The sequence below is a fragment of the Lygodium microphyllum genome, chromosome 24, assembly GCF_053477565.2.
Source record: "Lygodium microphyllum isolate KBCC chromosome 24, Lygodium_microphyllum_v1.1.10, whole genome shotgun sequence".
Lineage (NCBI taxonomy): Eukaryota > Viridiplantae > Streptophyta > Polypodiopsida > Schizaeales > Lygodiaceae > Lygodium > Lygodium microphyllum.
In genome coordinates, this window is record NC_141158.1 from 73,913,268 (window position 1) to 73,936,553 (window position 23,286).

The 23,286-nt window shown below is 43.1% G+C and overlaps 1 protein-coding gene across 2 annotated transcripts in view; it reads right to left on the minus strand.

Moving 5' to 3' along the window:
• The window catches only part of LOC148015246 (vacuolar fusion protein CCZ1 homolog A-like), a 117,004-nt gene that overhangs the window by 34,502 nt on the left and 59,216 nt on the right, over positions 1-23,286 (minus strand). For both annotated transcript variants that reach the window (XM_087665076.1, XM_087665077.1), the window contains exon 6: positions 11,737-11,835. In XM_087665076.1, the coding sequence (XP_087521202.1) occupies positions 11,737-11,835 (99 nt within the window). The remainder of the gene's footprint in view (positions 1-11,736; positions 11,836-23,286) is intronic.

Here is a 23,286-nt window from a genome sequence, read left to right on the forward strand (position 1 = left end):
GCTTGCATTGCAATAAACACAAGCTCTAGGATGCTCAAGAAGAGATTGGACAACAATGATAGTGAACCTCAATGTGTTTCATAAGAGCATAACTGTGAACAGCCACTAGAGAAAGAGTTGATGGCTAGAACCTACAAGACAAGGGATACGCTGAATGGTGGGTAGTCTGTCTATTTATAGATGCAGAAGGATCCTCCCAAATTAGGGTGTTGCCTATGGGACACAAAAACTCTCTAGGACCGCACACCATTTCATGAAACTTTTGGTAATTTACATGTTTTCGGGCTATTTTAAAGAACTAATCAATTTCTAATGCATTTTTAGCTCATCATCCTCTCTCAAGACCAAAACTAGAACCAAGAAGGGACTAGAAAAACAACTCAATTTCATTTTTAACCAAGGCATCCCACCCAAAGCAACCAAGGCATCAAACAAAGGGTGTACATCAACTTCCCAATGGCCTACCAAGACTATAGAGGTGATGGTTATCTTACCAAGGGAGCCCATGTGATTACCCTAGAGAAGCCAAGGCATTGGACAAAGGGTGCTCGTCGACTGTCCACTAGCCTACTAGGGCATGCAAAGGTGATCACCCCAGAGAGACCAAGGCATCACACAAAGGGTGCTCATTGACTGGCTACTAGGCTACCAAGGTAAATGGAACCATATTGAACCCTTTTTTTTCTTTTTTGGAGAATAGATGGTTTGTGGCCTGTCAAGTAATAATGCCCTCATGGGGAGAATGAAAAGAAATGGTTAGATCCACTACATCACAAAATAGACAAGCTATCCCAATCACTCAAGGGTGTGATAATGAGGGAAAAGATAAAGAAGTATGAAAGGTGTGACAGTGAGGTGGTAGAAGAACCGTTCGTGGAAACAGCTCCAATCCGCTCAGGGATGCTTTGCACAATGAGGTACATAAAGAAATGCTACATGATGAGAATGTACATGCAATAGGTGCCACTTTGACAGTGTCTCTCGTGGGGAATCTGTTTGGAGACTGTCAGATGGGAGAGGATCGAGGTGCAGCTGAAGTGCAGTAGACAGTGTGAGAGTGAGAGACAGAGTTGAGCACGACACCCAATGCAATAGTACTGAATAGAGTGTAAGATGAAAGTACAAATGATAACCCTTATACCTTAGAGTTATAAGGGGCTGTTCACACCCGAACACAGTAAGTGCCCGTAAGTGTGCACCACAAGCACATACAAAATAGTACACATAATCTGGGGAAAAAACCTCTCCTACCGAGAGTAAAAAGTGCCCCAATGTCCTAGTGATCACCCGCACACTCCCATATGAGCGTAGGCGTAAGTAAGGCGTGTGAGATACCCAACAAACCCCCCTGGAGTGAAGAGTGATCAAGTGTACAAGGATCATCCGCCACCAAAGGGCGTCAAATTCAAAGCATCGCGAAATGCTTCAAATTTGTCTCGTGGAAGAGCTTTGGTGAAGATGTCTGCCACATTGCTGGTGGTAGGACAGTAGACAAGGCTGATATCACCTGCATGTAGCCTCTCTCTGACAAAGTGGTAGTGAATCTCTATGTGTTTCGTGCGAGCATGAAACACAGGGTTCCGTGCCACTGCAATGGCACTCTGACTGTCAGTATATAAAGGAGTAGGCTCCGTAACAGATACATCCAAATCAGCAAGTAAGCGTCTAAGCCATACGCACTCAACTGCAGTAGTGAAGGCTGCCTTGTACTCAGCTTCACATGACGACGTGGCAACAGTGGATTGTTTCTTGCTAAGCCAAGAAATGCATGACGAGCCAAGAAAGAAACAATTGCCACTAGTGGAGTGACGAGTATCAAAATCACCAGCCCAATCAGAGTCACTGTAAGCATGTAACTGCAGTGGTCCCCCCTTGGCATAAAGCAATCCAAGAGCTCTAGTACCCTGCAAGTAACGAAACACACGCTTCACAGCTTGCCAATGCGACATACGAGGCTGATGCATGTACCTGCTCAAAACTGAAACGGCAAACTGTATGTCTGGCCGAGTGTGGCATAGATAGATGAGACATCCCACTGCTGGAGCATAAGTATGGATATCAAACAAATCACTGTCATCATGTAATGACAGTTTGAGCCCAGGTTCCATGGGTGTACAAACTGGCTTGCAATCCTGTAAGCCAAACTTCTCAAGAAGTTGCCCAATGTACCTTGACTGACATAATCCAATGCCTCTAGCATCATGTACAAACTGGATGCCCAAGTAATAGTGCAAAATACCCAAGTCAGACATGTCAAAAGTTTGCTGTAAATTATTTTTGAATGCTGAAATCTGATCAGCACGTGTTCCAGTGAGCAAAAGGTCGTCTACATATAGACACAAAATCAGCATGGATCCCCCCTCTTTATGTACATAAAGGGTAGACTCAGATGGGCTGTTTACAAACCCCTGACTAAGCAAGAAGGCATCTATCTTTGCGTACCAAGCTCGTGGAGCTTGTTTTAAACCATATAGAGCTTTTTTCAGCTTGCATACTAAATTTTCTGAGCCTTCAACTGCAAAACCAATGGGCTGCTGTACATACACTTCTTCCTGAAGTTCCCCATGTAAGAATGCAGTCTTTATATCCAGCTGATGCACTTTCCAACCAAAATGTGCAGCCAAGGCAATCATAGACCGAATGGTCGTCATACGGGAGGTAGGAGCAAAGGTCTCCTCATAGTCAATGCCCTTTTTCTGTGCGTAGCCTTTAGCTACCAGCCGTGCCTTGTACTTATCTATGGATCCATCTGCATTCCTTTTCAATTTGTAGACCCATTTCGTACCAATGGCACGCTTGCCAACTGGCAAAGACACCAAATCCCAAGTATGATTCTTATGAATAGAATCCAATTCAGCTTGCATGGCTGCCATCCAATGCACACTATGTCGTGCATCCTCAAAACATTCAGGCTCCTCATTATCATGAGTACATGCTGCCATAACCAACTCCATGGAATGTGCTGAATCATGCAGTCGAGTTTGCCTTCGAGTACGACCAGCCAAGGGTGTTTCCAAATGACTATCTCTCATAGTCTGCGTGTACCATCTAGGCACCTGTATTGCTTCCTGACTGTGTACAAGTTCCTGCTGAATTTCAGTTTCAGCAATGTGCTGATTTACTGCATGTTCCATAGGAGCAGCTGGCTGAACATTAGGTTCATTTGCTGAAGTACCAGCTGAATCACCAAATGTGATGGGCAGCAGCCCTTCAAAGACATCACGGGCAGCCTGATATGTATCAAAACCAGCCAAGGATAATTCTGATTTTTCATCAAATACAACATCCCTGCTGACAAAAACCTTCTTGGTCACGGGATCATAGAGTCTGTAGCCTTTGCTTTCGCTGCTATATCCCATAAAGATGCATTTTACAGCCTTGTTGTCCAACTTCTTTCGAAGTACCTGTGGAATATGGGCATATGCAAGACACCCAAAAGTACGGAAGTGGCCAACAGAAGGTTTGCGGCTGTGCCAAGCCTCAAAAGGTGTGACGGTTTTCAAGGCCTTGGTAGGGCATCTGTTCAAAATGTGGCAAGCGCACATGACGGCTTCCATCCAAAAACTATGAGGCAAACTCTTTGCCTTCAGCATACATCTGGCCATCTCCATGAGTGACCGATTTTTCCTCTCTGCTACCCCATTCTGCTGTGGAGTATATGCAGTAGTGTACTGATGGATAATGCCCTTCTGCTGCAAATAAGAATTCAGCATAGAGGACATGTATTCCCCCCCTCGGTCCGAACGGAGAGTCTTAATCTTGCAACCAGACTGAGTTTCCACAAGTGCACTGAAAGCCAAAAATGCATCATACACTTCTGACTTCTTTTTCAAGCAGTAGACCCAGCACAAACGTGTAAAGTCATCAATAAATGTTACAAAATAGTAACAACCACCCAATGACTGTGTCTGCATGGGCCCACAAACATCCGAATGCACAAGCTGCAATCTGGCTGTTGCTCTAAAAGCAACATCACGGGGAAAAGAGAAACGATGCATTTTCCCCAAAATGCAACCCTCGCATAAATGCTCAGGAGGTCTCTCCAAGAGAGGTAATCCATCCAACATCTGAGTACGCTGTAATAGCATCAAGCTGCCATAGTTTACATGCCCCAAACGAGCATGCCATAACTCTGCCTCTAACATAGCAGGAGTAAGAGTGGATGTCAAATATGCAGACTGATCTACCGAAAGAGCATCCAACTCATATAACCCATGACACAAAGAACCTGTCAAGACCAATGTCATGTGTTCTTTGTCACGGACCATGCAACGGTCATCATCAAAGGTGACCTGCAAACCACAACGTGCCATAGAAGAAATGGAAAGCAGATTCTTCTTAATGCCAGGCACATACAAAGCATCCTGTAGGCGGAGAATAGAGCCATCAATGGCTGTAAGCTGAATCTCCCCAATACCACGAACAGGGTATGATGCATTATTAGCACACTGAACAGACTTCCCAACGGGAGGTGCACCAAGAGAAGCAAACAAATCTCTACGAGATGTGATATGCCGTGAAGCACCACTGTCAAAGAACCAAGTGTCAGCATCTTCTGTAGAGCTAAATGCTCTATCAGCCCAAGAGACATCATAACTGCAAGTGTAAAAACAATAGTCCCTGTCTGCAACAAAGGACGCGGACTCACTAGCAGTGGAAGGAGCTGCAGAAACAGACATCCCTGACTCCTTCTTCTTCTCTTTGGCGATGCGCTTCCTGCACTCAGTGATGTAGTGGCCAGGCTTCTTGCAGTAATGGCATTTTCCCTTCTTGGCTTGCGTGCCCCCCTGTTTCTGACTTGTCTGTGAAGTGTTACTACTACCAGAACTCTGCGAAGCATTTTTCCCTTGGCTGTTTTTACCCTTCTGCCTTGACATAAAAGCCTGCTCATAGGCTATACCATCCACACCACTGTTCCGTCTAGTTTGTTCCTCCTCTAGAAGCAAACTGACAAGCTGAATGAAAGTGATGGGCTCTTTCGAAATCCTCATAGTGAGGTTCAAGGCAGTATGAAAAGCCAAGTAGGAGGGAGGCAGTGAATTCAATGTCGTAGAAATCAGCTGCGCATCTGAGTAGTACTCATCCACATTCATAAGTTGCTCCCGCAAGTCCTGAATTTTGTTGAGATGATCCTGCATAGAATCACCCTCATTCATCTTTAGAGTCTCTAGCTCTTTCTTCAAGAAAGAGATGCGAGTCTCATTCTTTCCTGCAAACATCTGCTCCAATATCAACCAAGCTTCTTGTGAAGAAGCTGCTGAACGAATATGAGGAATGATAGAACGCTGAACTGCCAATGCAATCAGCGACATAGCCTGTGCATCCCGTGTATCCCAAGTTTTCTGAGCTGCAGTTCTTGGGGGAAGTGGCTGAGCGGGGTGAGGTGGAGGGGGCTGAGGTTGCCCTCTTGCACGTCCTCCTGGAGGAGGAGTAGCGGGAGCCACAACTCCCGGTCGTGCTTCCTCTCCACTGACATAATCCCACAAATTTTTTGCCACTAATACATTCTTCATCATGAAAGACCAAAGGGAATAATTGTTCCCATCCAATCGGTCTTCCTTGGACACATAGGTGAATACATCTCCTCCCTGATTTGCCATTATTTCCCAAACGGCAATAGAGCAATGTCAATGCAGTCCGGGCTGGAAATCTGCAAATTTCCAGAAATTGCAGCAAACACAAGTCTGCAATTAATGTGCAAAGGGTACTCTGTCAAAAAAACTGTCACTGATGCACGCTTCCCAAGGTGCAATTAGTGCTCAGCAGCACTAAAACATCAAAAGCCCCAAAATTTTGCCAAAATCTCTGTCAAAAACAGTCGTTCTGTGACTGTATCAGCAGTTTAAATGCATCTGTCCTCCAAATACACAAAAGCCCCAAAATTTCTGACCATTCAGTCCAGAAATTTGCATGAATTTTCCTTTTCCAGTAGATCTGTGCCAACCGCGTGTGAACCGCCGCTTCCAGAATTTTATTCTGGGCTGGAATGACAATAATTTTGAAAATTTTACCTGGGCGTGCAGCACGTCGCGAGCTGCTGACGTGACGTAGACTGGCGGGCAGGCGGGAGCAGGTCGTCTGATTGGCTGACGAGTCGTGATGGGCAGGCGGGCTGCGCGTAGACAGGGCGGCAGCGTGAAGCACGTCGCGAGCAGGCGTTGACTCCGCCTGCATGAAACTGGTCGCGATACTCGCGAGCTGCTGACGGATGTTTGCAGGAAACGGGCCCTGGCGTACTAGTGGTGCTGCTCGCGAGCTGCTGTCAGACGACTGCTGACGTGGACTACTGTTGACGTGGATGACTGCTGACGGGCAGGGTACTGGTGGAGGCTGACCACGAGCTGTACTGTGCTGAGGCAGCTCTGTGGAACAGCGCCTGACTGCTGACAGAACTGACGACAGGTTGTACCTGTGCTGTCGTGACGTCTGACGCTGGAGCAGGACTGGCGTGTGCTGCAGAAGCTGAGCTCAGAGCTGAGCTCTGATACCAAATGTCAGATGGGAGAGGATCGAGGTGCAGCTGAAGTGCAGTAGACAGTGTGAGAGTGAGAGACAGAGTTGAGCACGACACCCAATGCAATAGTACTGAATAGAGTGTAAGATGAAAGTACAAATGATAACCCTTATACCTTAGAGTTATAAGGGGCTGTTCACACCCGAACACAGTAAGTGCCCGTAAGTGTGCACCACAAGCACATACAAAATAGTACACATAATCTGGGGGAAAAAACCTCTCCTACCGAGAGTAAAAAGTGCCCCAGTGTCCTAGTGATCACCCGCACACTCCCATATGAGCGTAGGCGTAAGTAAGGCGTGTGAGATACCCAACAGAGACCGATATCGATGCCATATGCCAAAACCTGTAGAATACCAAGGATAGAAACACTCTCTCAACCATGGATATTCATACCAAAGAAGAAAGAGGAATCTGATGTCGGTCTTCATACGGTGTCGAGAACCATGATGAATTTGATAATGAAGATGAAGATAGACTTAACATCCCTCAACCAGAATGGCTGAAGAAAAATCAACCATCTGGATGCGTGGAACATGCCCATACGTAATCCCGGGAGAAGGCTCCTATGCTAATCAAGTGGCATAAGCAAGCCTAAATCTCAACCTTGGGAGATGGCTCCATACTAGTTGAAAAAATGTCAACATAGTAGTCCACTATGCAAATAGATTGAATGGATAGAAGAGGAAGACCTGACCCTCCCCAACTGGAAGAGCGGGAAAAAGTCACCCACCAAGGCAGTCAGAATATGCCCGTACTTGATCTCGAGAGAGTGCCTCATGAAAATAGACAAGAGGGGAAGAGGTGAAGAAACTAAGAGCGCACACACAAAAGCAATGGAGACTTGAGCACACAAAGAGATGGGGCTGAAATCATATTCTTTTTCTTTCTTCTTCTTCCACATGAAAGAACTAAGTCTACAACATGATAAAAAACTAATTTGAAAGTACCACCATATGTGTACATGCGGTCACTAAAGTGTAAACCGGTAAGGAAAGAAGAGGTGGTAGAATAAATGTGTCATAACCAAGGTTGGTGGACTACATGGGTGTAGTCCAACTGTAAAATCACTAGCGTATCCTCATGTTGGTTACTTAACATGCCACGGAATATTATGTTGCCTATTAGATTCTACAACTTGGCCTCTTTGATTTCCCCTTCCTTCAGACTGTCCGCTATTTTGTTGTGCATTATAACTTTAACCATGACCACCACCTTGGCCTCTGCCACGACCTCTACCTCTACTAATAGAGTAAAACATTTGTTCTGACTTGTTCTTACTTTGAGAAAAAAAGAAATCCAAGTCAAGGTTCTCCTTAGGTATTAACATAGAAATCAAATCTGCAAAATCAAGGATATCAACCCTCGTATTCATAGATGACCTGAAGCTTTTGTATTCGTCTCCAAGTCCATCTAAGTATACACACACAACATCATCATCATCAACTACTACACTGATAGATCCAAGATTTTCCACAATACTTTTGATCTTCAAGGCATAATCATTAATAGACATGTTCCCTCTTTTCACTTAGTTTTATCTTTGACTTAAGCTACAGCTTTCTGCTCTTAGTGTTTACTTCGAACAACCTTGCTAGATTCTTCTATGCAATAGCGAGGGTATCGCATTCCTGCAAATGGCACATCATGCTATCTGTAACACTAACAAACAACTAGTACATGACTTTACTATGTGTCTACTTCCAATCCTTCCTAGCCTTTACCTATTCTACAGAAGCATTTCATGTAGGAACTTCAAGTGCTATTGTCATGTTTCCTTCAATGTAATTCCAAACACCTTTGCCCTCTAAGAAATTTATCATCCTGAACTTCCATGTAAGATAATTGTTCTTATCAAGCTTCTCGCTAACAATCTGGTTGAAGTTTTCAGACATTTTGACAAAATAGACAACCTTGTAAAAACTACAATCTGCAAGCACGCTGATACCAAGTGCAGCACAACTAAGCACACAGTCTTTTTCATTGGCTGCACAACAATAACCGCAATTTGCAATCTATATGTAGATGCCTTCTGTGTCTGCAATCCAACAAACATCTAAAACCTTACAGATTCGAAATTTGTAACCTATGCACCTATAAACGGTCAATACAGCCAAAATTACAATATATCCAAAAATTAATGTTGGGACCACTCGCAGGTCCAAAATGAAGGCCGAAATGATCTCAGAAGTCAAAAATAACAGCGGGCTAGCCCTAAAGGGCAATCTATAGTATATACACAATTCGTCATGCTCACCAAGTTTCATAGCAATTGGAGACTGCAGCCCTATCAACCTCAAGAGCCTCCTACGCTTATAACCGAAGGCAATTTGAGCAAGGTGGAAAAGCTTCTTACCCATTCCTTGCTTGCTTGCTTTCGTGCTTCCACGCTTTCACCTCAGTCTTACAATCAAGCTCCATGCAACTGTGGGATGGCTCTGATACCATAAAAACAAATAAGAGGAGAGAGAGGTGAAACTAAGAGCACACACTCAAAAGGAGGCTTGAGCACACAGAGAGATCGGGTTGAAATCTTCTTCTTCTTTTTTCTTTTTCTTTCATACGAAAGAACTAAGTTTACAACATGATAAAAGACTAATATGAAAGTACCACAATGTGTGTATACCTAGTCACTAAGTGTAAATCCACTAAGGAAAGAAGAGGTGGCACAATAAATGCACCATAACCAAGGATAGACTACGTGGGTGTAATTTAGCTATAGAATCATTGGTATGTCCTCATGTTGGTCACTTAACATGCCAGTGAATAATATCTTACCACATCACCAAGGCACGTAGTGGATGTCAGCTCATGTAGAGCTCAACATCTCAACACTTCAATGTTGACTATGTATTGTAGGCATGCATAAAATGCGACCTTCAGAGATGGCTCTGATGCCAACCAAGAATGTGAAGGCACAACCACCAAAGTAGCAATCTGCCTGTTATGAAAAATAAATAAACTAGGAGTGTGGTAAATGATGGTTAAATGGATAAAAACACCTCAACTGGAAGGAAAGAAATGTGTATGCCAAGAGAAGAAGGATGCCCAAGATCTGATCTCTGTCGCATGCTGATGGAGGCAATACATACCAAGATAGGAACTGAAAAACCAAACTTTTAGGGCAGATAGGGCTGGTAAAATGCATGCAATGTTAGTCTTGACTGAAATATAAAACCTAGCATGAAAGGATTAAGAAAGAAATGTGCATACCACATGTTTCATATTTCAATGCTTTGGATGCTATGTTAAATGAAAAGAGAGATAAATGAATGTTAGATGCAATGGAAGTAAATGAAAGAAGAACGTATGTAGTGGAAGACTTGAAAAAGTGTAGCTAGGCCTAAAGGAAACTAGTCTAAGGTTCCTAAGGATGAACTAGGATGCCCAAGAAACTAGCCTATATGAAGATAATGACTGAACTAGTTAGCGATGCCATGAGGCACTAAGCTAAGGGGAAGATCCAAGATTCACTGCCCCAATGGCCAGCCACTAATGAACATGGATACCAGGGGTTGGAGAAGCTACACTGCCTCCCTAGGGAAGACCCCCTCTCAACCTCCTTGGTGTGGCACTACCACCACTGAGAGGGGCTGAGGTTAGTTTGGTAGATAGAGCATTGTCCTCCAAATCAAGACCATATTGCCTTGATAGAGCCAAAGATGGAGTGGACTCCTCCAAACCTCTTGAGCTTTGAGATAATCCCAAATATAGTGCTTCTAACCATCCACTTATGTTGTGTAGCCATGACATGACAAAGCAAATACTATTGGCTGCAATCACTTAATGTTTATGCAGACAATTCTTTTTGCCATGCAATGTGATGAGAGAGATGTCAGAATAATCCTGGAAGATCTCAGCTCATTACTGATATAGACAAATTTTCAAAAACCTAAGATTGTAGTCATTGAAGAAGACAACAGCATGGCATGCTCTAATTTGGCAAATGATTTATCTAATGAACTAATTTCTCATTTGGGTTATCCCAGGTATCTAGAAAACAGCAATACACTGAGTCATGCCAACATTGAGAGCAGAAATTTAATGTTGGAAGTTATCCACACAACTGTTACATGTAAGGTTGCAAATATGGCACATGTGCAATTCAAATTTGTGTCAAGAGATGACATGTAACTTGCGTGATATCTTTGTGTGCCAATTTTAAGCATGATAGAAACCTCTTACAGCTGGGATTCCCTTTTGTAGAACTTTTTGAGCCAAATTCTTGTAAAAAGTAATACCTTTGTATGCCAACGTTTAAGCTGTAAGAGGTTTCATAGCCCAGAAATCTTGGCTAGTACTCCAACCAAGAAATTACTTTGAGGATCATGTCATCTTTTCCTAGATGGAGAATGCAGAAACCTTTTTTTGATCTTACCCAAGCCATTTCGCTGATGGCAGCCAAATATTTGCCTTGGAACTTTCCAAATGACTATCAGACTTACGTTTTCACCCTTTTACAGTGCATAGGAGGTTGGAGTTTAGGATGCATCATAGATCTGTCCAGGTAAAAGCCAAGAAATGTATTTTCCTTACAACTGGTGCCTCCAATTACCAAAGGTTGGAGTAGTAAATTCAATAACTATGCTGTTCCTTTGCACCCAAGTTCAGCAAAAAACCCTACACAGCTCTATCACAACCACTTTGAATAGCAGATCAAGTAAAATTGCTCTAGAATTGTGCAAGCCATTATAACATAGGTTCAGAACTCTCTGTAGAGTATGAAAATGCAAAAGTCCCTCTCAAGCAAAGACTCGTTTTGCCATGCCCTGTTGAGGTTTAACAAAAGTACTTTAGGGTAACAAAAAATTGCAACTTTGTACTTCAGGTGTGATGCAAACACAAATATGACATGCTTTTGTACACTTGCTCGCCGATAAATCTTGTGCTTACTTTTTTGCCTGAACTAGATTTTGGGCTATTTGGATTTAGAGAATGATAACCCTCACTTCCCTTTATAAATTCCCTATTTTATCAACACATTTTTTATGACTTTAGTGAACCTCGCATCATCATGTCTTGTAATTTACTCTAACCCAAACATTGGTACCATCAAACACGAGAGAGAGAGAGAGAGAGAGAGAGAGAGAGAGTGTGTGTGTGTGTGGAAAGAGGAAAAAGAAGGGGGGGGGGGGGGGGGGGGGGTTGTTGCTGTGGGGTGGGTGGGGTAAGGCTAAGGGTTTGGGTTTGGTTATTATCCATGTGTGTGAGAGATTACTTACAGGTGGGAGTGTAGTAGAAACAAGGAGATCTTGGAAAAGGATGAGTGTATGGCGGGTTCTCCCACTTCCAAACCATGATTGTAAAAGTTCCACAACAGTCTATAAAATAAAAAATAAACACATCATTAAGTTTCAGAAAATGTGAGATAACAAAAGCTAAAGACTTGAAAGATTTCCTTTTTTTACTTGCAATGAGACTCGTCATAAATTTGAACTTGCAACCATCAGTAAGCTAAAAACAAATTGTTTCAAGAGGTTATTTGCAATGATACTCTGTCATAAATCTAAACTTCCAACTATCAGTAAGTTAAAAACAATAATGCTAACTGGTTTACTAAAATAAAATTAACATGGTTATTAATACTCGAGAGTAAAGTTTTAAAACTATAAGATGCATTATTCTCTGAGACAAACTATCCAATGAATTGAAAACTATAAGTGAAATGAAAAACTGAAAGGAGAACTATAAGATGCATTATTCAAACTAAAATAAGTATTGGCATACCTTCAAAATTTATTTTGGCTACTTGCAATTAAAAGGTCATTGGCCCACTAAAACTTTCTAGAGTTCAGCTAATTTGGGGGACCCAAGACCAAGGAAAATCATAACCACTGGAAAAAGAATGTGGCTACAGGAGCTTTTGGAAATCTTTAGCATCACGGCTACAAGAGCTTTTGGAAATCTTTAGCATCACCAAAAGTAACACTTACAAGTGGCAAGCACCCATCTTCATAGCCTACTTTTGAAAGGACAGGAAAACACAAAACCACTTCTACAGCAATGTCAGACATAGGGTCATGAGGAAGTAGTGTAACAGGGAATGAGGAATGTACACAGGCTCTACCACAATACGAGTAATAGAAGTGCTAGAACTCCTATGACCAAAATCACTAACTAGGAAAAGCATCATGACACATGAGTAGCTGTGCAAAATGATACGCAAAAACTTTGAGACCAAGCAAACCAAGGAGATTTTGATGTGTCAAGTGAGTCCCTCAGAAAGGCATAGGGAAGACCAGTTGCCATCTTGAGAGATGACTTTGAAGGAACTAACAAGCCCAAGATATATGGATCAGTTCTCATCACCCTAGCCAAGTGGGAAGGTCTCCAAGCCCCTAGACAAGCTGGTTTCTGCATAATAGATCACATCTTCACCTTCAGAAGCCTAATGCATAGGCCAAACCACATAGCCACACACTTTTTTGTTGCTTGGTGGATTTCCACAAGCCTTTGACACAATACCACATGGCCAGCTCCTATAAAGATGATATGGGGAATCATTCTGATATATGAGAGAGTGGTGGGGTGATTTAGATGCCCAAGTAGTTGTCAAAAGAGATACAAAGCACGGTGTGTGAAAAAAACATGGCTTCCTTGAGTCTATCATGTCTACCATTTTCTACATGGCAATGCTTAAAGTGTTTGGTGTTGAAAGACTCACTCCATACCATTTAATTTGTGTACGGAGACAACAATTTGTCAACATTACGATGTTTGTCTAATGAAATTTCTCTTTCTATATAAATAGACATGCTTATGCAATAAAACTAAAGCCAAGGATCTCACAATGGGCATGAAGCAGGGCTACCCACTTCCACACTTTTGGGCCTGTACATGTTGGGTAGGAGCTCAACCACACACACACACACACACACACACAGAGTATGTGTGTGTGTGAATGAATAATGAAAGTACAAACCAAAGGCCTCAAAAGTACCAAAGCCTTAAGGGGTGTTCACACATGGGGAAAACCCTTCTCCATCAAAAAGGTCAAAAGTCATAGTAAGATGGGAGAGATTTTGGGGATGGGAAAAGGAATTGGAATGGGAATGGGAATGGGAACGGGAACGGGGGCAGGAATTGCCATCCCCTATTGCCATGAGAGGGGGCTCTAACATTGGGATGGGATGGGACTAGGACGGTGGAAAGCTAGAAAATGGGCATCCCCTGTTACTATGTTAAATGTGCTCATGTGTGTAAATGTTCACACCAAAATGACCCAAGGAACATGATAAGTATAGCAAAACCCCTAGAGTGAATGATGTGATTGTAGACACGGTATGATAGATCAATCCCCAAATGGTAGTAAGCCTAAAGTCATGCAGAAGGCTTAAAACTTCTCCATTGAACAAACCTTTGGAAGCGCATCTACCAAGTTCTCTTAAACAGGGACATATATCAAGTTGATCTCTCCCTTGTTCTCCACCACTCACAATGAGAGAGAGAGAGAGAGAATGTGTGTGTGTGTGTGTGTGTGTGTGTGTGTGTGTGTGCGTGCGTGCGTGGCTAAGTTTAGTGCAAGCATAAAGCCCTACATTTCTCCTAACTGCCATAGCGCTCACTGTAGATATAGATAGGAGTGGTTGAGGAGTGGTTGACTACTATCCCACATGGAGATCAGCCATCAAGCATCTGAGCTGTACACATTCCAATGTTGTTGTGGATGCTACCCTATATTCAACTCCACAGTTCGATGTGACCACTATAGACTACGTGCTTAGCTTAGAAATACATGAATTGCCAAAGCATAAATCTTCCACTAGTGGACACTCCAATGTCAAACCAGCCAGCCCAATCAGTCTATAAAGCATGCAAGAGAGTAGAAGAGCCTTGAGGATAGAAAAGGCCTCATGACTGAGTACCTTTACGATAAAAAGAGACACATTTAACTACTTCGTTTAGTGCCATAATTGTGCATAAATTGTGCTAATTGAGACATCTCAAACAGAATATCTGGTGTTGTGTTGCACAAATAGAGTAGGGAGCCAACCACCTACTAATAAACAAAGATATTTTCTCAATGCCCCTTCCTTGTAAGGTGCTACCAATGATCCACAATGCTCAAAGTTGTAAAGCCCCCATTATGAGGAGAAGCCATGTGTAAGTTCAGAATTTAGTTGGGCCTTGACTTGCATGTCAAATGAGGTCTATGTGACTGGATGGCAAAAGGTGACATTTGTGGGCCTAGCCATTAGGTTAGATAGAATAGTTAAGCTAGTAGCAACTTGAGGCAGATTACATCGATTTGCAGGGCATGAGAGTTATCAAGAACCCCTATTTTCGGTCCCAAGGGTTGCAAACACAAGCCTTGGCTAGGGGTCCAAGGGGGCTAGCCCGTAGGCAAGGTTTAGGGGCAACAGCCCCCATGGCAAGGATTTGGGGGTAGTGCCTTAAACGGACGACAAAAGGAATATTCCATGGTAGACTAGCAAATGTTAATAATATGGTATGTTAGTCGGGCCAACCTAACCACCTTCACAAGCTAAACAAAAGAGAGCCCCTCAGAACCACGATTATCCATCATTCGCCCAATCAAATTTCATCCACCTAGCCTTAAGCTCTTCACCTAGAACCTATCCAAATCGCCATCTAAGCTTCACAATGGAGGTGCATGGGTGGACAAAGCCATCATTATATAGTTTGTTTGCAGTTCAAGAAATCTCAAATTTTCTCTAATTTGTTGTATAGTCTCTATACTTTGGTTAGCTTCTATTTGTTGCACTGTGTATTTTACAAATGTCAAACTGATTGCTTGTATCCTCAAGTGTGAACATATGGCGTGTCTCAAATAGTGTGGAGATAGGCTTGCAATTTTTCATTTAAAACCCTTGAGCTATCAAATGTACTTGCACTATTTCATGACAATGCCCCCCTCAAATATAGTAGACTAAATGGCAAGTCAATAGTACAAATGACTAAGATACATGACATCAAATGAGCACTATAATTCAGAATTGATAAATCCTCGCTTGAAAACATAAAGCATGTTCTCAATACGTGAATTGTTGAAACCAAGAACAATAAAATGAGCATCTATCTTTTCATAGCATGCCAAGGTGCCTACTTCAAGCTATACATGGCCTTATTCAAATGGCACACCTTGCCCTCCGGTCCTTTTTGAACAAACCCTAGAGTCTCTAAGAGCGCACAACAAAAGGACACAAACACAAAGAGATGGCAAGAAGGAAGAAATCTGCACTGACTGAAAACAAATGCTGAATACAACAGTGAGGACTGATCAGTCCCTAAACACAGCTCATGCCCCAGTGAGGGCACCAAATCAGGCTGAGAATGATGATAGAAGCAGCAGCACTAGAGACAAAGGAGAATGCTGGAATCGGAGGAGCAACCTGCAGAAGATGTGTCTGCCAAGTGAGGAGGACAGCTATAAATAGCTGAAAGTCTCCAAATCTGGTCAACCTGCCAGAAATAGCATATGATTGCAATAAATGCAGTCTGGCTGCACAAAAAAATATGGAAAATGATGACGCGGCATCCTGGGCAATCAAGCAAGCGCTGGCAAGGGGTGAATACAGACTGACAAACATAGAAAATGTGCCAAAAACAAAAGAAATGCACACTAAAATGCTAGAGCTCCCATGTCTCTATTAGACTTTGACAATAGCTCACAACTAGGAGATGATAGACTGACAATCCTAAAATAGACAAGCTAACATGAAGACCCAACAATCTCATGTGATGAAGCATGGAAGCCTTGGGAAAAGGATTCGTGAAGAGATCCGTTGCAATGTCCATTGCGCAACAATAAACCACGGATAACTCAGAATCCACAATTTGCTCTTGAACATAATGGTACCAAACCTCATGTGCTTCTTGCGGGCATGAAGCACAGGGTTGTTAGCCAAAGCTAGGGCACTTTGGTTGTCCACACATAGTTGAGTGGGTCCCATCTAGGGAAACCTAATCTCCACCAACATCCGGAAGAGCCACACAACCTCCATAGCAATCCAACAAAGAGCATGGTACTCTACCTCTGGAAGAAGCTCCACAGTAGGCTACTTCTTACTGCTCCACGAGATAGATCTCGTACCAAGGGAGAAATGAAAATCTGTAGTGGTCCGTCTCGCATCCACATCACCTACCCAATCAAAGTCACTCCATCCAGAAAGAGTGGCCCCTTCTCCATACATGGTCCCATAGGATCGAGTCCCCTATAGATAGTGTACAACAGGCAAAGCAGCTCTCCAGTAAGCCTAATTAGGAGTCTTCATGAAAGAAGATAGCAAAACCAACACAAAAAATACATCCGGCCGAGTGTGAAACAGCTAGATCAAAGAGCCAACAAGGAACCTATAATGGGTAGCATTTGAAAGGGCCTTACTTGCTGCCAATAACTTGGACTCTGGGTCCATGGGGCAAGAAATATGCCGACACGCGTCCATATCAAACTTTGAAAGTAACTCGAAGATGTACCTTTGCTGCGAAAAAAGGTGCCTTTTGCCATCTGATAAATCTCCAAACCTAGTAAGAAGTGTAGAATCCCAAGACGCATCATGTTGAACTCCAATCGCAATATCTCCCAAGTCCGATCAACCTCCTATGAGTCACTCCCTGTGATAATAAGATCATCAACATACAAGATGGCCCTGTCACCCTCAACCTTATAATAAAGGTTGGGGTCATGATCAAAACGATGGAAGCCTCTCTGTAAGAAGAAGCCATCAATCCTCCCATGCCAAGCCCAAGGAGCTTGCTTTAGGCCATAGAGAGCCTTCCGCCACATGTAAACATGGTCCTTCTTTCCCTACACAAGAAAACTAGGAGGTTGTGAGACATAAATCTCCTCCTCTAAGACGCCATTCAAAAAGGCTAACTTCACATCCATCTAATAAAAGGGTCAATGGTAATGAGCGACTAAAGCCAAGATAGCTCGAATAGTGGACATCCAAGTTGTCAATGCGAAAAGTCTTAAAGTAATCCAAACATGCCCGCTAAGAGAATCCCTTGGCAACAAGCGGTGCCTTATGCTTATCCAAGGTCCCATCTACAAGATACTTGGTCTTATAGACCCACTTCACACCAATCACCTTTTGGTTCTTCGAATGAGGAACCAACTCCCAAGTCTAGTTCCGCTCAATAGAATCAAGCTCAACCTGCATAGCACTGCACCAAACTTCCTGTGCAAGAGCCTCATCAACTATAGTAGGCTCATGGTTTTGAACAATCTGTGACATAAGGGCATAGTTCATGCAAAGTGAACTATCCTGTTGGGCCTGAATCTTTGCTGATTTGCGTGGACCAAGAGGTGCCTTAGGCAGCTCGTCATGCTCCAAAACTAGCAAGGCAAGGTCCTCCCAAAGAAGTGTATCTCAGGTCCTCAAAGTTAGAAGACTCGTGTAGAATACATTGAACTTCGCAGATGGCAGTTGAGTCAATAGAATCATGTGTCAGAGTGCAACAAATGCGGAAGAGTATGGACAAGACTGAAAGACAATGAACATGAGAGAAAGGGAGAGAGAAAAGAGACCGAATAACGCACAAATCTACAATCAATGAATGCCGAAATGAAGAGGGAAGATGTACAAGGGTTGTGGAACCGAATCTCTCTTACCAACACCTGAAAACCAAGTAAGGAGGGCAGGCTGCAAAGTGCCTATAAATAGCACAAAAAGAAAGCAAAAAATATGGCAGGTCGGCCAGCAAAATTGGCCGACCAGCGAGCGGCCATAATGAATGCAGCTGATTGACTGCATGCAGCCCCAAAAAACTGTGATCTGGCCACAGCCTACGATATGGCATTGTCCTTGCCTGTAATCCACTGCCCGTACACTATGACTACTAGAAATGCCCAAATAACTAACAGGAAATGCCTAATCGAGAGAATTGCCTGTACCAGCTATATGCTAAGAAATGCTAGGCCAAGGGATGACTTTAACACCCCTTCTCACATCCTAGCCGCGGCATAAGGCTAAGGGATCTAGAGTATTGTCAAAGGACAACCTCAGAAAGCACCTTCGTAAACAAATCTACTAGATTATCCTTTGCCTTGCAATAAACCACATCAATAGTCTCATCCAAGATCTTCTCTCGAATGAAATGGTACTGAATATCAATGTGCTTCAACCTAGCATGAAACATTGGGTATTGTGCCAAGGCAATGCACTCTCATTGTCACAATGAAGGGGTCGTAGAACCTCTCTAAGGGCAGCCAAGCTCTCCTAGCAGCCTCCGAAGCCATAGTGACTCACATGTAGTCGAAGACCCCACTCTATACTCTACCTCTATGAAAGAAATGGCAACAGTGGGCTGCTTCATGCTTCTCCACGAGATAACACTTGCACCCAAAGTAAAGCAATATTTTCAACCCAATTTGAGTTCGTCCAATCTATAAGAACCAAAGTAGAATCTCCAGTACCTATTGGATAATGAATACCAAGATCGAGGGTCGCCCTCAAAAACTGCAAAATCCTCATAGCAGCCTTCCAATGTACCATCTTGGGTTCACTCATGAACTCAGCCAACAACCCTATAGGAAAGCACAAATCAACACGAGTGTTAGGAAGCCAAATCCAGGACCCAATCAACTACCTGTAGCGGGAAGCATCCGCCACCAGTGAATCTACATGGCCCATAGCCTTCTAGTTCGGATCGATAGGAGTTGAAATGGGTGTACATCCCTCCATCTCAAACGTGGCCAAAAGCTCCTACACATACCGTTGCTAGAAAATGAAAATCCACCTCAAAGACTGGTAAATTTCATGGCCCAAAAAGAAATGGAGAAGGCCTAAATCCGTCACCTCGAACACCTCATGTAGTGACTCCTTCATCTCCTTGACCTTTTGGGCATGGTCACCTATCAAAATAAGATCATCCACATAAAGCATGAATAAAGTGTGTCCTTCAGCTGAGATGTAGACATACGATTGGGGATCAAAAGAGGAATATTAATACCTCAACTTCCCTTGGAGGAATGAGTCTATCTTCTCGTTCCAAGCACGTGGAGCCTATTTGATGCCGTAAAGGGCCTCGTTCAACCTATATACTTGTCCATCTGATGAGGAAAAGCCACGAGGTTTCTCAACATAGATTTCCTCCTTCAAATCACCATTTAGGAATGCGAGCTTTACATCAAGCTGATAAACTGGCCATCTCCTATGGTTAGCTATGGCAAGAACCGCTCTAATGGTAGCCATCCAAGTTGTAGGTGCAAAGGTGTCATGGAAATCCACCCATGGCTGCTGTGTAAAGCCATGTGCAACAAGTTATGGCTTAAGTTTATCTAGAGTACCATCTCTGTGATATTTGGTCTTGAAGATCCATTTTACACTAATCACCTTCCTATGAACACACCTAGGCACAAGATCCCAAGTGCCATTCCACTCAATTGCATCCAACTCCTACTCCATAGCCTTCTTCCAATGTTGACTGCAAAGCCTCCTTCACAAAGGTGCGCTCCCTATCTTGCATGACACGAGTCATCAAACAATAGTTAGTACAAACAAGCTCGGTGGTATGTGCTTGGCTCCTCAAACAACGCCATGGACCATCCTACAATTACCACTCCTCAAGGACTCCCTCAACCCCTAAATCACGAAGTGTGTCTCGGGCCCAACCAGGAACAAGCTGATACTCCCCTGGCCACTCTCCATTGGCCAAAGTCTCTGGAATATCCACCATGGCCAGCAATCTCCTCTTCCACTAAGGATGGAGCCTCAAAGGCTCCGAAGGCATCAAAGTAGGTATCCAATAGTCACCTAGATCTCCAAGAACAAAATGATCAACACCCCCTCTAGAGCTCGAAACTTCACAAACTAAATATCTCGACTCGTATACACCTACCGAGAAATGGGATCATTCAGCTTGTACCCTTGGGACTATGAGCTATATCCCACAAACATTTGTCTCTTGGAAGCCGGCTCAAACTTGTCTCTATTCTTCTTTGAGATGTAAACATGCATATCACCCCCAAACACCCTGAAATAAGAGACGTATAGCTTCTATCCAAAATAAACCTCAAAGGGGGTCATACCAACCATAGCTGAAGTAGGGGATCGGTTAAGGATGTTGATGGCAATGACCATTGCCTCGGTCCAAAGACATCGATGCATCTACCAATGCTCCATAATAGTCCACCCCATCTCGATCACAGTGTGACTCTTTCGCTCCAATATGCCATTATCCTTATGGTTATTCGTGTTGAAAGACTCCTGGTGAATGCCACAATCTGCACAAAAACAATTTAGCTCATAGAAGACAAACTCCCCTCCCTTGTCAAAACACAGGGTCTTGAGTCTCCTGTCCTCTTCAACAATCAACCAATCCTTAAAATGTGAGAATGCTTCAGACTTTAAGACTAAGAAATGATCCCATGTCATCCTACTAAAATCATCAACAATTAGCATAAAATACAAACTCCCCCTAAGGGATTCCATCCTCATGGGTCCATATAAGTATGTCAAAAAAAGCTCCAAGGGCTCCTCAGCCATCTTTGAGCCTTGCTAAGAATAGCATCCCTATACTCCTCCGCCCTTCTTGAATCCTTGCCACGAATACAAGATTTAAGGCGGGTGGCTCACCCCAATCTCCGGCAATCCATGTACCACCTGACCATAAGCTGCCTTCTGAAGGTACTCATAGTTGAGGTGGCCTGACCAAGCATGCCATAGGTTAGTTTGAGTCTATGAAGAAAGAAGAAGAGAAAAAAAGACAAAAGAAAATAGCATCTTGTAGACCCCATTCTCCTCATGTCCTGCACACAAAGAACTTGTCACGATAGGTCATCAAGAACTTGGAAGGAGTTCTTATTAAACTCAACTATCAAACCATTGGCAAATATCTTGCTCGCTGAAAGTAAATGATACCCTTGACCCAGCACATAGAGCACCTCTAATATGTGGACACTAGAATGCACTAAATCCGGGTGATATTTAAGAAAGAAGAGTTATCACCATATCCTTCGAGATAATCCCCTTCCCTTCCATCTGGACTACAAGTGCCAAAGCTTATTGATAAGCTTCCCCATATAGGAAGACTTGTTAGGACTTAAGGTCCTCATCTAAATCTCCAGAGACGCCTACTTCATCACACTCATCTGATTGTACATTTGATCTAGCTCCAACTATATCTCCTGAGACACGGTCAAGTGCTCAATGTGAGCAATGACCGCTAGAGTGCAAGAGAGAAAGAGAAAAGAGCGGATGCATGCATTCAATTTGTCCCAATGTGTTGTATCTTCATCAACTCGGCTTTCTCATCTACAAAAATCTTGGAGGAATTTGGAGGGTCTATAGCCTTAGTTACAAGCTCCGCCAAATCATAAAACTCTAAGACGGCAAGCATCATTACACACCAAATGCAGTAATTGTCCCCATCAAGCTTTTGATTTGATGGAGGAGGCAGCAACATGGGGCCCATACAGTCCATAATAGCCTAAAACTCCACATCAATTTTGGTCAACATTGTAAATGGAATGACCTGCACAAAAACAAGGGCAGCCCTCTCTGACTCGACTCACGGTACCAATGCCTACTAAGGCTTCCTCCACTCCTCAAAGAGTTTCACCCACTGAAGGCGGCCTTTTCTCCTTCATGAATAGGAAGGTCCTACAGACAAGACTGAAAGACAATGAACATGAGAGAAAGGGAGAGAGAAAAGAGATAGAAGAATGCAGAAAACTGCAGTCAATGAACGCTGAAATGAACAGGGCAGATATATAAGGGCTGTCGATGTATCTCCTCGAGTTGAATCTCTCTCACCAACACCTGAAAACCAAGTAAAGAGGGTAGGCTACAAAGTGCCTGTAAAAAGCACAAAAAGAAAGCAAAAAATATGGCATGTCGGCTTGCAAAACTGGCGAATTAGTAGGCAGCCATAATAAATGCAGCCGACTAGCTGCACATAGCCCCAAAAAACATGGACAACTGTGTGTCACAGTCAAGGGACTGGAGCATTTCTTTTATTGGCCATCTTTGAGGCATGATGCAGAATAGTTTGTCAAGACATGCATCATATGTCAAAACGTAAAAGCATGATAGGCAAAAGATGCCGAGTTTATTGCAGCCCTTGCCTATTCCAGATAGGCCTTGGCAGAGCATTGCAATGGACTTTATTTTTGAGCTTCCTAGGATACCTACAAGAAATGATGGGATATGGACTATCATAGAACTATCATTTGCAAGTTAGCAAACAAGCCCATTTCATTCCAATGAGGAAGAAAATAAAGACTAATCATATGGCACCTTGTTTTTGCAACACATCTTTAAGTATCATGGTATACCAGAGTCAATCGTTAGTGATCAAGACCCTCGGATTACCAGTTTATTTTGGAAGGGGTTGTTTGAGAATATGGGTACCACATTGAAATTCTTATCATCCTTCCATCCGCAGACAGATGTTCAATCTGAGAAAGCAAATTCCACAGTCTTAGATCTTTTTAGGTACTATGTTCCAAACCATAAGACATAGTGGGAGCAATATTTGCCCTTGGTTGAGTTTGCTTACAATAACACACTGCATAGTTCCACTGGTAAAGCTCCATTTATGGTGGTTGAGGGTGGCAAAAAGGTACCACCCATCTTGTAAACTAAGGATAAGATATTTGAGGCTGACGGTTATGTGGAAAACTTGGATGCATCCTATGCAAAGATAAAGTATGCACTTCTGAGATCACAGGAAAAGCAAAAGAGGACAGTTGAATGTCATAGAAGTGCTTTGCAGTTTGCAGAGGACGATTATGTATTGATGCGTTTTGAAAAGGAAAGGCTAAAAAAGATGAAAGGAAGAGAAAGACTGTATCCGAAGTAGAGTAT